Here is an 18599-nt window from a genome sequence, read left to right as displayed (position 1 = left end):
GGTTGTTTCTGCCTTTTGTCTCTTGTGAATAATGCTACAATGAACATTAGCATACATGTCCGTTCAAGTTCTTACCTTCAGTTTCTGTGTGTAAATACCTAGGAGTGAAATTGCTGGATTATTTGGTTATTTTATGTTTAGCCTTTTCAGGAACTGCCACACTGCTTTCCATAGCAGTTGAACCATTTTACACAGGCGTACCTTGGAGATTTTGCAGGTTCATTTCCAGTCCACTGCAATAAAGTGAATACTATTGCAATAAAGCAAGTCACATGAATTTTTCCCAGTGCATATAAAAATTATATTTACTCATATTGTATTCTCAAAAACAAGTTTACATACCTCAATTAATAAATAACGCTATTGGGAAAGTGGCGCTGATAGATTTGCTTAACACAGAATTGCCACAAACCTTCAATTGGTTAAAAACAAACAAACAAACAAAAAAAACCCCCACAGTATCTGGGAAGCGCAACAAAGCAAAGTACAATAAATTGAGGTATGCCTAAATTCCCACCAGCAATGCATGAGGGTTCTAATTTCTCCACATCCTTGACAACATTTATTTTCTGGTTTTTGATAACAGCCATCCCAGTGGGAATGAAGTGGTATATCGTTTTGGTTTTCCTTTGCACTTCTCTAATGACTGTTGAGGCTGAGCATCTTTTCATGTGCTTATTGGCCATTTTTATATGTTCTTTGGAGAAATGTCTACTGAAAAGCATTGCTAATTTTTTAATCAAGTTTTTTTTTTTTTTTTGGTTTAGTTTCGGTTCTTTATATATTTTGGTTATTTCCCCTTATCAGAAGATATGATTTGCAAATACTTTCTCCCATTTTGTGGGTTGTCTTATGCCTCTGTTAACAGTGTTATGTACAATTTTTTATGCAAAAAAATTTAATTTTGATGAAATTGACTTTATCATTTAATTGTTGTTGTTGCCTGTGCCTTTCATGTGATATCCAAGAAATCATTGCCCAATCCAGTGTCCAGAAGATTTTACCTTTTGTTTTCTTCTAAGGTTTTATAGTTCTAGTTCTTATGTTAGGTATTTGGTTCATTCTGAGTTAATTTTTGTATATGGCAGAAGATAAGGGTCCAACTGCATTCTTTTGCAAGTGGATATCCAGCTTTCCCAGCACCATTTATTGAAAAGGTTGTCCTTTCCCAATTGAATGGGGAGAAATTTATTTGAGGATGTTTTTTGCAAAGGGGAGTTTAATCTCCTTACAAATACAAACTGACAGTGGAATTTTCCACTTTCTTTTTCCTTTTTTCAAGCAGTGTAAAAGCTGTAGTGATTCTGGTATGGGTAACTTAGGGGTCAGTATTGCTGTAGAACTTTTTTGTAGTTATTTTAAGGTGATCAGTCTCTGAATTTTATGGATTTGAAGATAATATTGCAATTATGTATTTATAAATTTAAATAACTGTTGAGGGTAAAGAGAAGGTGTAAGTTAACTTAAATCCCTTAAGTAATTTTGGGAAGAAACAAATAGTCATCTGTTTTGTTGAACTGTATATGTACTAATATTTTACATATGTGTATTTTTTGTAGAGTCAACTGGATGTACCGTTTAAAATTAAAGTTGGCCATATAGGTAAGCTATCCTTAGTATTTGAATGTCCTTCTTGTCGGACCTGCAACCAGAATAATATGTCTAATATCTCTATAATGTGATATTTATAATGTTTCTGAGAATAAATTAAAAGCATTATGTGTTTTCATCTATGTAGAGCTTAGTTGTGTAACTTAAAAATGCTGTCCATGAATCCCTTGTTTAATACTGGTGAAATTATGCATATTGTTAAGTGTTAAAATGAGTTGAGATCAAAGCATTAAATCTAATAGCATGATTGTCTCAGTTTCTTAGGTTTCTGACTAGTTATCCTTGCTGTATTCCGATTGGCCATGGATATGTGGTATAAGGATTAGGGTCTGGATCATCCAGGCAGTATGGCTAGGAACCAATCAAAAACCTAGTTTCCGCTCTGGAAGTTTTCTAGTTTTCTAGGAAACACTGTGCTATCTTTCTTGTTTTGTATTACTTTTCCAGTTTTTGTAGTTTACATATTAAATGTACTGGTTGAACAGAAATAATTGATTCAAATATGATGTTTTAACATGTTTAATAAAGACATGTATGTTTGGTTTCTTAAATTATTTTGGTTTATTTAAACTTTATTGGTTTAAGTATTGTGCAAGATGATAGTGTTATTATTTGTGACTTGGAAGTTTTTTATACAGATAATTTGTGTAGTAGAATTTATATAATGTTATTGCAGTGTTTTAGTGTCACTTGGGGAACAAGGTGTTCTGAAAGCTTATATAAATTACATGATGAATGTCTCCACAATTTTGTGCTCTTATAGTTGTTATTAGACTGTATGCCAAAGAAAGTTTTTATCATTTACATTTACATTGCTGAGACTCAAATTCTGTTTCCCTCCTTTCTCCCACCCCCACAATTTAAAGACTATTTAGTATAGATAAGACGGGAAAAATGTCACCCACCTAATATATTTATTTCCACCTACTATATTTACTTTTGCAGATTTTTAAATGATTGTTTACATGTGAACATTTTGACTTCCTATAATCATGGTATATGTATGATTTTATATTCTATTTTTAAGTTAATATTTAATAAAGATTGCTCATAATCCATGTTAATTTGACCTCCCTTATTTCTTAAGGCAGTGTAATAATCCATTGAATGCATATTTGGACAATGTAATCTTATATTTCTATTGGTACAAAAATATTACAGTAAACATTTTCACATACCTTTTGAAAATATTCTAAAAGTCATTGAATTTTATAACTATTCATTGTAAATCAGTGTATATAAATTTAATATCAATTCAAGAAAAATTTAAAAAAAATATATAAGGGCAGTAAATCGACCTGCTTTCATTTAGAACCTACCTTCTTTCCTTTCTTTTCTTTTTTGACCATGTTTAAAAATGATGATAAGATAATTTTCAGTGTTAATATAAGGTGGTAGAAGGTACACTGCGCTAATACCTAATACATAAGATAATCTTGAGAATCATTTAAGGTGTCGTTTGCATATCTCTATCATAGAACCTGACATTCTTTTATATCATTATTATTTTTTCTTCTAAACAGTAAGTTTTTTCAGAAGTGGATTTAATTTTAAATTTTTATTTTAATTTTATTGTATCCTCACTTAGCACAATACTTGGCATATAGTAGGAACACAATTTGTTGAAGGAAAGAAGTACACATTTCCAAATGAGTGGTACAGTAGTACAGCCAGTTTTATAAGAACATATTGTCAACCCCCTTGCCATTAATGGGGGTTGTTAATCTTACTGATCTTTCAAAGTTTTCCTCATTAAGCATGCAGAATTACATACATAGCAAATATAAATACTCATGTATTTTCAAAGTAATTGTTTTCATGTGGAAGATTTTTGAAATTACCTTCGTTTATATCTTTCTGAATTTTCTAAATTTTCTATAAGAAACCTGCACTTCATAAGGAGAGGAAAAACAGTTTGGCTTTAAAAAGAAAAAAAAAAACTTAATGGTAAAAATGGTACATTGTTAGTTTTATATGTGTTTCTTTGCATACTTAATGCTATTGTGGCACTGTCCTATGTCCTTTTATTCACTTACTTTTTTGGATTATTAATGTATGTGTGTATATGTGTGTAAGCAGTCTGCTTAATACATTTATAAGTAAACTGTCAAATTCGTCACAATTATCTTTCCCAATTTGCTCACTTCATTTTGGTTATATTTTGGATAGTATGGAAATTTGAAATGGTCACTGTCCTCTCTGATTTTAGAACTTAGAAAGTTATTCCTCTTTTAGAAATCAGGTACTTTGTTTTTTTCTGAATTGACTTAGTATGAAGAAATCTTTTTCTCAATTTGGGGTTTTTTAAAACATGGATTTGGGGGGTTATGTAATGTGACATGTCTAGGTATGTATTACTAACCAGTTAATGCAACACTGGTGTATTTAAGAAGTCTTTCCCTTCCCCAGTCATGACAACTATTTCTAAATCTAGAGATTCATACTTTGTAAAAAAATTTTTAAATATTGAAAAAAACTATTATAGAAATTTTGTAAATACATAAAACTAGAATTAATAGTATAATCAGCCCCTTACATAGTATTTTTTAGTTCAAGAAATCTAATGCTTTTTAAAATACTTTGCTATTGGGTTGTAAAATATTTTCATTAGTTGGAACGATTTTGTAATATTGCCTAGGATCCTTGATTATTACCATAGAAATTTGTTAGTACATACACTTATGATAATCATACTTATGTATATGCTATATATATATCATGTAATATATATGTAAAATCTATATATAAAAAATACACATATAAAGAATGTAACCTACCTTTTTAAAGTATGAGAAAGATATTTCTTAGAGGTTTTGAGTAAGAATTGGGGAAAATCATTATTGTAATATCAAGGGTTGTTGATTAATGGAAGAATAATATTGGTATGTTTGTGGTACATATCACCAGAAATAGAAATTTGTAAATATTTAGAATATGGCTTAGTAGATTTTCCAACAGTACTAGTACAAATAATTTCAAATAGTCACTGTAAAGGCTTTTTGTTTATGGTTGTAAAATAGCTTTCTGCAAAGTTAATGAGCTCATAAGGTCAAAGGCTACTTTGTTATCTCTTTTAATGCCTGACAGAAAATAAGCTGATAGTAAATCTAGGTTGAAAGAATAATATTTTTTGTCTTTTTTTTTTCATATAGGTAATCTTAATCTTCTAATTCCATGGAAAAACCTTTATACCCAACCAGTTGAAGCTCTATTGGAAGACATTTATTTACTCATAGTGCCTTCTTCTAGTAAGTCAAATTTTAAACATCATTTCAGTTACTCTTTTTTGTGCATGGAAAAATCTTTGTATTTGATAATTATGTTTGTTCAAATAATTCTGGTGAATTTTTGGAGTTTTTTTAATATTTAAATTTGGTATTTGATAATACAACATAAATTGGTTTTTACTCTAATTTTTGCAGACTGTGAGTTAGTGATTATTTTCTAGGATATTTTTTGGAATGAGTTAATTTAAGGTAATTAAGATTCTTCCTTTTTTATATTTCCTGTAGGAATAAAATATGATCCTTTAAAAGAAGAAAAACAACTCTTTGAAGCAAAGCAACAGGAACTGAAAAGGATAGAAGAAGCAAAACGAAAAGTAGCTGATCAAGGTAAAAACAAATAAGAATGGTAATAAGAAAAGCGGAAAAGACCTAAATATTTATCACATTTGAGTATTATTTTCTTCTGGAAGCACTGAGATTACTTTAAAAATATGACAGAATCTTATTACATGAGGAATTTTAATGTGGTTTCTATGTTTTATCATGTTTACAGAAATTTTACCTTATAGAAATTTACCTTAGTGCAAATAATATCCCTAGCTTATAAGAGTAAGGTTAGATTTTAACTATAGTAATTAATTTCATCAAGTATATTTTCTTACCTTTCTTGTCTTTCTTATTCCACTTGTATCAATTCTTCACCTTTTGGAGTTACTTAGTCTCTTGATATATTTTCCCAAATCTGTTTACCCTCTGGCTCACATCCATTCCTATTCAGCCTAGACCAAAATGGTCCATTACTTCAATCCACTTCTTTTGTCAGTGACAGAGATGTCCTGCAGAAATCTAATCCCTTTCCATTTATGCTAGTGATAGCAATGGTGTCACCATCAACACCTACGCTCTATACTCTGACTCTTAACTTCTCTTTCTAGTGAATCTTTCTCTTTGGCATATAAATATAATGTTGCCTCCCTTATCTTTAAACATAAAGTCATTTTCCTAACCTTGTCATCTGCTTACCTTATGCTCCTCTGTCCTTCATTTGATAGCTAAGCATCTTAAAAGAAATATATGTGTACTGATCAAAATATCCTTGCCATGCATTTATTTTTTTAAATTAAAAAATGCAATAATAAACAGTTTACCTGCTGACAAACAGGTAAAAGAACATTAAAGGAGATCTAACACATTTCCTGGCAACACTTCTTGTAATTATGTTTTTCTCTCTGTTGTCATTCATTCCTACCCCCATCCTCTTTTAAAAAAAAAAATTTTTTTTGTGGCATACATATAACAAAATTTACCATCTTAACTACTTTTAAGTGTACAGTTCAGTGGTATTAAGTACATTTATTGTATTGCAACCATCACCACCATATCTCTTCATATCTCTTTCATCTTGTAAAATTGAAACTTTACACCCAATAAACAATAACCCACCCATTCTTCCCCCCTTATCCCCAGACGCTGGCAACCACAATTCTACTTTTTGTCTCTATGATTTTGACTATTCTCAGTACTCATGTAAGTGGAATCATGTAGTATTCATGTTTTTTCAAGTGGTTCATTTCACTTAGCATTATGTCTTCAAGGTTCATCCATGTTGTAGCATATGTTGGAATTTCCTTTTTAAGGCTGAATAATATTCCGTTTTATGTATATACCACATTTTGCTTATCCATTCATCCATCAGTGGACACTCGGGTTGCTTCTGTGCTTCAGCCATTGTGAATAATGCTGCTCTGAACATGGGTGTACAAATATCCCTTTGAGACACTGCTTTTAATTCTTTTGGGTATAGACCCAGATGTGGAGTTGTTGGATCATATGGTAATTCTACTCTTATTTTTAATTTTTTGAGGAAATGCCATAATGTTTTCTACAGGGACTTGTACCGTTTTACAATCCCACAAGCAGTGCACCGGGGTTCCATTTCCTTCACATCCTCACCAACATCTGTTGTTTTCTATATTTTTGATAATAGGGTCCTAATGGGATGAAGTGGTATCTCGTGTAGTTTTGATTTGCATTTCTGTAAAAATTAGTATTTTAGCATCTTTTCATGTGCTTATTGACCATTTGTATGTTATCTTTGGAGAAATGTCTGTTCAAGTCTTTTGCCCATCATTTAATTGTTTTTTTTGTTGTTATTGTTGAATAGTAGGAGTTCTTTATATAATTGGATGTTAATCCATTATTAGATATATGATTTGCAAGTTACCTTCCATTCTCTGGGTAGCCTCTTTACTCTGTTGATAGCGTCCTATGATGTACAAGATTTTAAAATTTTCATGAAGTCCAATTTGTCTACTTTTTCTTTTGTTTCTGTGCCTTTGGTGTCATATGCAAGAACTCCTGCCAAATCCAATTGGCATCTTCATTTATGGGCATTTAGGATCAGATTTCTTCCTCTGTCATGTTGTCTACTTTCCAGCTTCTAAATTTTTGAGGCTCTCTCTTATTCATTCTTTCTTCTACACTCTTTTTCTTTTGGTCTTGGAGATTTATCCATTTTCCCCCTTTACTTTTACTGAGGAATAGAAAAATAGATGCAACTCATGTTTAATCAGAAGTCCCTCTTATTTATACTTAAATCTAAAATATAAATAACCATGCTTAAATTACATCAGTTATACCTTACTGTTATCAGGTAGAAGTTTGAACTCTTCAACAGGATACATAAAAGCTCTTATGATTTGAATCCTGTCTACCTTTCCAGCCTCATTACTGGCCCCATCCCTTTCATATCTTCTCTGTTCTTTGTTCCAGCCATACTGACCTTTGTAGTTTACTGAATGTACCAACTTCTCTGTGATTATATCTCATTTCTGACTTTATCCAGTATACTTTTTTTTTTTTTTTTTTTTTTTTTTTTTAACATCTTTATTGGGGTATAATTGCTTTACAATGGTTATCCAGTATACTTTTGAGAGTTGTCAGCATTAGGATGATAGTTCAGGCTATAAGGTGTGAATGAGATTCCCTGCAGCAACAGTACAGAATGAGAAGAGAAACATTTCTAGGACTGAGCCTGCCGTAAGGAAATCCAACATTTAAGGATTGTATAGAGGAGGAAAACAGCCCCCCCCCCCAAAAAAAGACAGATCAAGAAAGAGTGGTTAGATAAGGAGAAAGAAATTTGGAGATTATATCTCCATGGGAAAAGAGTGTTTTAGGAAGCAAAGAATATGTCAGATCCTGCTGAGATATCAGGTAAATTGAGGATTAAGAAATAATTGTTTTATTTATGACATGGAGGTCATTGGTCACCTTAAAAAAAAGCTGTCTTGATTGAGTGATGATTGCAGAAAATAAGCTTCTATTTTTTCCATAGTTGTAAGGTCATTTGCTAAGAGTAAAGAGAGCAGTGGAAGGGTTGTTGGACCTTTGAAGAGTATCAAAAAGAATTTTGTAATAGTTATCCTGGAGGGTGTGAACAAGTTGACTGGAGAAATGTAGTAAGGTTGCTGGTGAGTTGAAGTTGGTAATGATTAACTCGCCGTAGCTGCAGTCTGTTCTGTTGTAATTTTTCTCCTCCAGTACTCACCTGGCAAGGCATACACGTTTATATAAAAAGTAGACTGCTGGTTTTATGCAGGGTTGGAGCTTTGCTGACAGAGGAAAAGGAGAAAAAAGAGAGCTCAGAGTTTAAAGTGTTGGTGAAATAATTTATTATGGAATCAGAGCCAGATAAGGAAGTCAGAAAGAAACTAGTGGGTAGGGAAAGAAAGATTTAGCATTTAATTGAATGACTGAATAAATTTATAGAGCAGAGGATTTTATTAGGTAGTGGTGGGATTCATTCAGCATTTAAAATAAAATGTTCTGTCTTCAAAGAGTTTATATTCTACTTTCCACTTTTTAATTCTAAAGTCCTTTTCAATATATTCAAATATATTCACTTATCTCTTGTTCACTCACACTTGTCTTTGATGTACATATGATATCTTCATCAACTTTTTATCTGAGACCTTCTGGGTCAGCTGAATTAGGGAGTAGTAGGTCATTAGAGGAAAAGATAGACAATATGTAGATACAGGTGAAATAGAACTAGAAATGGGAAAGGAGATCACCTTCATTGGCATTTTCAAGTGGGGGCAAAAACGTTAGTAATTAGTGATTATCACAGGCATATTAAAAAAGAAATTACGAACCTCAATTCTTTATATTTCCCTGGAAAGTATTGAAGAGATAGTTTATCTCATTTTGGAAAATGAAACAAATGATGAACTTCCTTCATCCTTGCTTAAAAGGAGAGAGGGAAAGGATCTTATATCTTCCTATTTTGTATTCATTGGGGAAGGAGCATATTCAGCTATTTTTTACTTCTAACCACAGACAACTTACGATGATAGCATAAATTTTAGCAGAGATTCATTCTTTGCTACCGTTTCTGGCTCTTCTAATATAAGCCTATCATAATTCTTACCTAATAATCTTTATTGTTTTCTATGTCCTTATATACTCAGGTATAGCTAACAGAAATTATAAAATTTGATGACAGTAAATTCTACATATTTGGCTTTAGTTTGATTGGATAAGAAAGTGGCTTTTGAAAACTGTGTGCATTTAGTCACCTGTGAAAGCCTTTTGGTATGTAAGACTTCTGGAAAGCAGGCTTTTGGTGTTCTGTTTACAAATACAGATATATTTCTTTAACAGGTAACAGTTATGTTACCTCAATAAGTGTATACACATAGAGTGTATTTTTCATTCAAATCAAAAATGGATATTTGCAATTGTAGAAAAACATCGGGTGGAGAAACAGGACACTTTTACAGAAAAATTAATTACTCAGATCATAAAAAATCTTCAAGTGAAAATTTCCAACATCCATATTCGCTATGAAGATGATGTAAGTATTTTAATAGGTGATAATGGTTTATATTTATTTTACTGTTTGTTGACACCTGCTCTGTAGTGGTCAACTTATGAGATGCTGGGAAGTGGAGGGATATAGAGCTGAAGATGACATTATCTTTATTTTTTATAATTATAGTTGTAATTTGCAGTCCTTAGTGCCTTGATTACACTTTCCTAAAATGTTCAAACATCAATAATGAAGGTAAATGCCTTGCTTATATTATAACCACCTTTGATAAATGGGAGTTATGAATTTAGCAGTTATATATTTTTAAAATACTTTAAATTATACTGTGTTTTCTTCCTGGAAAGAGCAATGGTCTAAGAATCATTAGAGCTAGACTTAACTAATTGTTTGATGTCAAATAGATCATGTATTCTCTCAAACACATAATCATTGGCTTCTCATAGTTCTATTGTGAGGGTCAATCACTTTTTTTATAAACTTCTTTTTTTGCAGACTGAAAAACATTATGCAGATGTATTGTTGTACTACACTAATACATTGATACTTAATATTTTAATTAGTATTAGGAAAAATATAGGAATAAAAATTATTCCGGAAAGTAGGAATATGTTTCTGAATGTTCAAAATAGCATACTTCCCAGAAAGTGAAGTTCTTCTATAATATGAATTTTATACAACTACTAAAAATCTGAGTAAAATTTACTCTGTTTTCCTCTTTAGGTCACAAACCGAGACAACCCACTGTCATTTGGTATTTCCCTTCAAAATCTCAGCATGCAGGTACTTTGTTTAAAAAGAAATTCAACCATATTTAATTTTGCAGTATAGTTAATTAAATTAGTAATTACTGTTAATATATGCCAGCATCAGGAGTAGGTATCTATATAGAAGTGGTACAGGAAATGCATAGACTGGATTGGAACTAAGGGTAGGTAGTTTTACAGTTCAAAAAATGGTTGACAATCAAATTTAGTTTCAAATGTGAGAGACTATTATTATTTGCCAATTATGATATTTGATACTTATTTTCTTTAAAAATCTATTCTGAATTTTAAATACATAAGTACAAAATAAAAGTAATGTTCATTTCAGAATCTTTGATAAGTCATGAAAAGCCTAAAGAAACAAATCATTTTATCATCACTATTATTAATAATTGTGGCATATTTTCTTCCTGTCTGATTTTTCAAATTGAGAAATTTTAAAAGTATAGGAGCACATAGAGAATTATGAAACATTTGCTCATATCCAGAAGGCATGATTGTTGAATTTGTCATTTAGATTAAGTTTTAAATACTTTTAAAGAATAAGTTGTTATGAATAAAGTATAAATTCCTTTTGTATTCCACTCCACTCTTCTCTCCCACCCAAGAGATAAACATCCTAAGTTTTTAAACTTTATATAATATATCCATTAAAACTGTGTAATATTTGGTAGATTTTTAAAAGTTTACATAAATATGTTATGTGATTCTTCTGTAAGTTCCCTTTTTCTCTACACATTGTTTGTGACGTGTATTTATTGCCACGTGTAGTTCAGTTGATCCAGTTCAACTGCTCTGTAGTATTTCATTATATTCTTTTATTTGTTATGTTCATTAAGCTTTTGTGTATGATTTGTTTTTAAAACTTGGATCCACCTCAAGCAGAAAGAGAAAAAAGAAAAGTCAAATGAAAAGTTATTCAATAAAGTTGGGTGAGGTAAACTGTCAAATGCTACTGTTAACGCTGAAAAATAAGGGTGGAGAATTAGCCATTGGATTTGGCAATGTGAAGGTGATTGGTAACTGTGTCAGCAGTGGTTTTCACCACTGGTTTTGGAGGTCCTTGGAAACTTGTCCCGCAGCCCAGACATATTAAATTAGAAACTCAGGTTGGGACCCAGCAATCTAGTTTAAAAAGCCTTCCAGGTGATCCTAATTGTGTGAAAACTTTGAGCAACACTGTTCTAGTCCATTTAGTTCTCTAGAAAAAAAATGAAAACCGTCTTTTTAACATAAGCTTCGGATATCAGTTTATTCCCCTCATGACTTTTCATTGCTCTTAGAATAAAGTCCATAGTTTTGTCTTAAAATAGTTTATAATCCCTTTGTAATCTGTCCCCAGGTAAGATACCTAATTTTACCTCTTTCCGTTGTTTTGAGTATGTTCTTGGGCCATATTGGGCTATTTCACTTCTTTGAACATGTCATATATTCAAATATCTTCCTACCGTGAATCATATTCCCTACTGAATTTAGAATTGATAATTTCTGTTAATGAGTCACTTATTAGATTAGATATCACTTTTGCCATCACATCCCTGAGATTGAGGCTCCCACCATGTTCTCCCTGAGTACTGTGTATTTAACCTCCAGAATGGCATTTACCTGTTTGTAATTTGTTTACTAAGTTTGCTTTTCCACCAAGCAATGAGATCCTTGAATGCAGAATATTCAGTTAATATTCTTTGACTGAACGTTATTATTATTATTTTTTAAAATTTATTTATTTTATTTTTGGCTGCATTGGGTCTTTGTTGCTGCCTGTGGGTTTTTTTTTCTCTAGCTGCAGCAAGCGGGAGCTACTCTTCTTTGTGGTGCGTGGGCTTCTCACTGCGGTGGCTTCTCTTATTGTGGAGCACGGGCTCTAGGCACGCAGGCTTTAGTAGTTGTGGCACACGGGCTCAGTAGTTGCGGCTGGTGGGCTCTAGAGCACAGGCTCAGTAGTTGTGGTGCGTGGGCTTAGTTGCTCTGCGGCATGTGGGATCTTCCCGGACCAGGGCTCGAACCTGTGTCCCCTGCATTGTCAGGCGGATTCTTAACCACTGCGCCACCAGGGAAGCCCCTGAATGTTGTTTTCAAGGACATTTTAATGGAAACTTGGTCTAGGGCATGATAGATTCTATTTATCACTCTGCCATTTCACATGCAAGTGACAGTTTTTTACTGCTTTTTATTTTCCTTTTCAGACAACTGACCAATACTGGATTCCATGTTTACATGATGAAACTGAGAAACTATTTCGTAAGGTAAAATAAATATGTTTTTTCAACCCATGGGCTTGACAAAAGATACTTTTAATTAGGAAGGCAAATGATAATATATAGATAAGGATTTTTGTGAATTGTGTTTACTTGCTTAACTGTTATATGACCAATTATTTGAGATTCTGAAAAAAGCATATGTTAAAGAATCTTCAATGAAAATGAGGCTTATAATAAAATTGATTTATTTTCAGTTAATCCTATTGGATAACCTTTTTGCCTATTGGAATGTGAAGTCTCAGATGTTTTATCTTAGTAATTATGATGAATCATTGGTGAGTAAATTTTTTTGATACATGCATATATACTTTTGTTGGTATCATATTTTGCATAAGGTTTTATTCATTGTCATTTATCTAACGTACTGTAGTCAGTTGTCCTTTTTTTCCTTAGGCAAAATCCATTAGCAGAAATAGGTGAATATATATGTGTCTGTACAGAAACATATAAATACATGCCTTTTTTTGTATAATTGACATGCAGCATTTATTAGTTACATGTACACAACATAATGTTTTGATATTTGTATATACTGCAAAATGATCACCATAGTAAGTCTAGTTAACATCCATCACCATACACAGTTACACAGTTTTTTTTCTTGTGATGAGAACTTTTAAGATTTACTCTTAGCAACTTTCAAATATGCAATACAGTATTATTAACTACAGTCGCCTGTTGTACATTACATCCACATGACATAATAATTATTTTATAACTGAAGTTTGGACCTTTTGACTCCCTTCATCAATTTTGCCCATCCCCACACCCCACCTGTGGCAACCACCAGTGTGTTCTCTGTATCTATGAGTTTGTCTTTTTTTCCTAAATTGCACATGAAGTGAGATAATACAGTATTTGTTTTTCTCTGAGCTATTTCATGGTCCATTTGTGTTGTCACAAATGACACAATTTCATTCTTTTTTATGGCTGAGTGATATTCCATTGTGTGTGTGTAAAACATTTTCTTCATTCACCTTTTGAAGGACATTTAGGTTGTTTCCATATCTTGGCTATTATAAATAATGCTGCAGTGAACATGGTACAGATATGTTTTCAAGTTAGTGCTTTTGTTTTCTTCAGGAAAATACTCAGAAGCGGAACTGTTGGATCATATGGTAGTTCTATTTTTAATTTTTTGAGGCTCCGCTATTGTTTTCCATGGTGTCTGCACCAATTTGCATCCCACCACCAGAGCAGAAGCGTTCTCTTTTCTTCACATTCTCACCAACATTTGTTATTTTTTGTCTTTTTGAAAATAGCCATTCTAACAAGTATGAGGTGGTATCTCTTTGTGGTTTTGATTTGCATTTCTCTAATGATTAGTGTTGTTGAGCATCTTTTAATGTACCTGTTAGCCATCTGTATTTCTTCTTTGAAAAATGTCTTTTTAGGTATTCTGCCCATTTTTTAATTGGATTGTTTATTTTTTTGCTTTTGAGTTATATGGGTTCATTATATATTTCAGATATTAACCCCTTATCAGGTATATGATTTGCATATATTTTCTTTCATTCATAAGGTTTCCTTTTCATGTAATTGATGGTTTCCTTTGCTGTGCAGAAGCCGTTAATTTGGTGTAGTCATATTTGTTTATTTTTGCTTTTGTTGCCTTTGTTTTTGTTGTCCAGTCCAAAAAATCGTCACCAAAAGAGATGTCAAGGAAATTACCACCTGTTTTCTTCTAGGGATTTTTATGGTTTCAGGTCTTATGTTCAAGTCTTTAATCCATTTTGAGTTATTTTCATTTATCATGTAAGGTAGTAGTGCAATTTCATTCTTTCGCATATGGCTGTCAAGTTTTCCCAACACCATTTATTGAAGAGACTGTCCTTTCCCCATTGTATATTCTTGGCTCCTTTGTTATAAATTAACTGACCATATATGCATGGGATTTCTGGGTTGTCTGTTCTATTCTGTTGATCTGTATCTGTTTTTATGCCAGTACCATATTGTTTTGATTACTAAAGCTTTGTAATTTAGTTAGAAATCAGAGAGGATGACGTCTCCAGCTTTGTTCTTCTTTCTCAAGATTGCTTTGGCTATTTGGGTTCCTTTGTGGTTCCATACAAATTTTAGTATTGTTTTTTCTACTTCTGTGAAAAATGCACTTGGTATTTTGATGGTGATTGCATTGAATCTGTAGATTGCTTTCGGTAATGTGGACATTTTAACAATGATAATTATTCAAATCCATGAGCATGGAATGTCTTTCCATCAGTTATTGTTCTTTTCATTTTCTTTCCTCAGTGCCTTATCATTTTCAGGGTACAAGTCTTTCACCATGGTGAAATTTATTGTTACATTTTGATGCAATTGTAAATGGAATTTTTTCCTTAATTTCTCTTTCTCATAGTTTGTTATTAGTATATAGAAACACCTCAGTTTTCATATATTGATTTTTATATCCTGCAACTTTATTTAATTCATTTAGTATTAGTTTTAACAGTTTTTGGTGGAATCTTTAGGGTTTTCTATCTATATTATTATGTCATCTGCAAATAGTGACAGTTTTACTTCTTCCTTTCCGATTTGTATGCCTTTATTTTTCTTACCTAATTTCTCTGGCTAGGACTTCTAATATTGTGTTGAATAAAAGTGGTGAAAGTGGGCCTTTTTGTCTTGTTGCCGATATTAGAAGAGAAGCTTTCAGCTTTTCACCCTTGAGTATGATGATAGCTGTGGGCTTGCCATCTATGGCCTTCATTATGTTGAGATACGTTAACTCTGAACCCACTTTGTTGAGAGTTTTTTTTCATAAATAGATGTTGAATTCTGTCAAATTTTGTGTATGTGCTTGTACACATATATATAAACACACATATCCTAAAAATTTCTAGAGCAGTCTTATATAATAGTAGTTTAATGAGATAGTGTCTAACTATTTTAATATTTTCTTAGCTAAGTTCTGCTAAGTTTGAGTTATTTTTTTAATTGCTTTTAGGCATTTTTCTTTTGCATATAATAGGATTTTGTAGAATAAAGGTATATTGACACGAATATAAGTAAAATCAATTTGTCTTTTAATAGGACAGCCTGAGGAATGGTATTGTTGATGAAAGTATTGTTCCAGAAGGTTATGATTTTGGTAAGTACATTTCATAAAATAAATGTACAATTAAAGTAATCAGTATAAATTTTAAATGAATATTGTTGATGTCACTGTGATATTTCATGTTAATTTTCCCACAAAATTAAATATATTTATAATATATATGCAGAAGCAAAACACTTTTCTGTGTCATGTGTGTTGACGATTCTCAAATCTGTCACTTCAAATTTGACTTATTTCTCCTTTACCCTACTGTTATTTCTGGCTGTTTCAGTCAGAGTCTGATGAAGGAAGAGAAACCACATACTAATTTGAGCAGGGAAAGTATTTATGAAGAATTACTAAATATAACAGGGGATTAGAGTAACAAGGGATTGGCTAGTGAAAAGTAAAGAGAACTCTAAAGAACATAAGAATAGTAGCAAGAAGGAACAGCCCTTACCCTAGGACTTAGGTGGAGTGTCCAAAGAAGAGGGTCTACCTCCCTCAGCACTGAGATCTAGAACTTGTTGGAAAGGGTGTGGCCATGGATCACTAGGAGGCAGGAAAGTCTGTGGTGCCCTGCCAGTTAAACCTGTAAATTCTCATTCAGGAACTTTAGGGAAACAGACCCTTTAGGGAGCCTCATGGAGAGTTGTCTCCAGAAGGCACTCCACTGTAAAACTGCCTTAGCAGCGTACTGAGAGAATTTGCTGGCTGTTGGATGGTGCAAGCGGCCATGTACTGCAGGAGTCTGGTGCTGAAGAAATCTGTTGTGCTGGAGGACCTGGACACTGGAGAAGCCATTTTCTTTAGGAGCTGCATGTTGCAGAACCATGGCACTGCAGGAGTCTGCTGAATGAGTACATTAGAACCAGGAAGCATAGCTCCTTGCTCCTGCAGTATCTCTCCCGTGTCCTCTGCTGATAAAGATTAACATTATGCTAGCTGGTAAAGAAAAACGATTTAGAGGACCCAAATCTAGGTTTTAGAGCAGGCAGGGAAGGGTGATCTGGAGGTTATGGGCAATCAGTTGATAACTGGCACACTTGCTGGAGGGGGAAGGATGAATGAAGGACTCCTTTTTGGTTTTGTTTTTTGTGTTTTTATTTAATGGGAGAGATAGCATCTTGTTTATAGGCTAAGATTGGAATGATCCATAGAACATGAAAAATAAGAGAGAGAAGGGATTATTTCTGTATTGACATGGGTGAAAGGGGGTAGAATCTAGTGTACAAATGGAGTGCTTTGCCACAGGTAGGAGCATGGTCAGTTTGTTTGTAAGATAGATTTCAATTATAGGAGAGAAGTCCGGGACTTCCCTGGTGGCACAGTGGTTAGGAATCCGCCTGCCAATGCAGGGGACACAGGTTTGAGCCCTGGTCTGGGAGGATCCCACATTCCACAGAGCAACTAAGCCCACGTGCCACAACTACTGAGCCTGCACTCTAGAGCCCACAGGCCACAACTACTGAGCCCGTGCACTTAGAGCCCGTGCTCTGCAACAAGAGAAGCTACCACAATAAGAAGCCCATGCATTGCAATGCAGAGTAGCCGCTGGCTTGCTTCAACTAAAGCCTGCATGCAGCTACGAAGACCCAACACAGCCGGGGAGGGAGGGAGGGAGGGGGGGGGAGGGAGGGAGGGAGGGGGAGGGAGGGAGGCAGGGAGGGAGGGAGGGAGGGAGGAAGTCTTTGTGTTGGGTGAACAAGTAAATATGGTGATTGGAGTTAATGGGGTTTTTTTCTTCTGAACTCTTTTTTTTTTTAAACTATCTGAGGAATTAGAGGTTTTCAGATGGAGGAGGGGCTATGAGATAGCCATGTAGGGGAATGAGAGAATGAATTGATGAGAGCAGTATTATCAAAGTGCTGTTTAGACTAGCAACATCAGTATCACTTGGAAACATGTTAGAAATATAAATTCCAGGGCCCATCCCAGACATACTGAATCAGAACATCTGAGAGTGAAGCTTAGCAATCTATTTTTAACAAGCTATCCTAGTGATTTTGATGAATACTACAGTTTGAGAACCACTGGGCCAGAGTAGGGTTTGGCTAATTTTCTTTTTGCAAAGGGCCATGTAGTAAACAAACATTTTACATTTTATAGGTTATGTATAGTCTCTGTCACATATTTTTCTGTTTCTTTTAAACAACCCTTTAAAAGTATAAAAATCTTTCCTGGGCTTCCCTGGTGGCGCAGTGGTTGAGAGTCCACCTGCCGATGCAGGGGACGCGGGTTCGTGCCCCGGTCTGGGAAGATCCCACATGCTGCGGAGCGGCTGGGCCTGTGAGCCATGGCCGCTGAGCCTGCGCGTCTGGAGCCTGTGCTCCGCAACGGGAGAGGCCGCAACAGTGAGAGACCCACATACTGTTAAAAAAAAAAAAAAAAAAAAAATCATTCCTACCTCACTTGCTATACAAAAACAGGCTGTGGTATAGGTTTGGCCTATCCCTGGACTAAAAGAATGTTGTGTGATTAGTCAACAACATTAAGTACCTACTTGAGATTTATGACATTAACGTGAGACCAATCAGTGTGATTTTGTTTTTTCCCAACCACATACAGCTGCGTAGGTATTGATGTGGAGTAAATAGAGGTGTGGAGTAAATAGAGGTATGGAGTACATAGAGTGGCTTTATTCAGAATTCGAATTTTGCCTAGTAAGTATTAACAAAGTGAGAAGGGCCAAGGAGTTAAAGGGTGAATGTAAGGGAATGACTGAAATAACTGTCAACAGGGTAGGGAGAGAGCTGAGGACGTGAAGCAGAAGTGAAAGACAGAGCAAAGATAGAGGATCAATGAATGGTAGTTCCCTTAAGACTTTAGGTTTGGTATTGGATTACTAGAGAGATAGATGGTGGTGGT

General features: G+C 33.7%; 1 protein-coding gene across 3 annotated transcripts in view; it reads left to right on the top strand.

Annotated features, from left to right (window-relative positions):
* The window catches only part of VPS13A (vacuolar protein sorting 13 homolog A), a 242039-nt gene that overhangs the window by 25869 nt on the left and 197571 nt on the right, over positions 1–18599 (top strand). For all 3 annotated transcript variants that reach the window (XM_030876971.2, XM_060300819.1, XM_060300820.1), the window contains exons 3-10: positions 1560–1602; positions 4764–4859; positions 5124–5225; positions 9587–9696; positions 10393–10452; positions 12623–12682; positions 12892–12972; positions 15728–15785. In XM_030876971.2, coding sequence (XP_030732831.2) covers positions 1560–1602; positions 4764–4859; positions 5124–5225; positions 9587–9696; positions 10393–10452; positions 12623–12682; positions 12892–12972; positions 15728–15785 — 610 coding nt within the window. The remainder of the gene's footprint in view (positions 1–1559; positions 1603–4763; positions 4860–5123; positions 5226–9586; positions 9697–10392; positions 10453–12622; positions 12683–12891; positions 12973–15727; positions 15786–18599) is intronic.

Source organism: Globicephala melas, chromosome 6, assembly GCF_963455315.2.
Source record: "Globicephala melas chromosome 6, mGloMel1.2, whole genome shotgun sequence".
Lineage (NCBI taxonomy): Eukaryota > Metazoa > Chordata > Mammalia > Artiodactyla > Delphinidae > Globicephala > Globicephala melas.
This window is presented reverse-complemented; position numbering and strand designations above follow the sequence as displayed.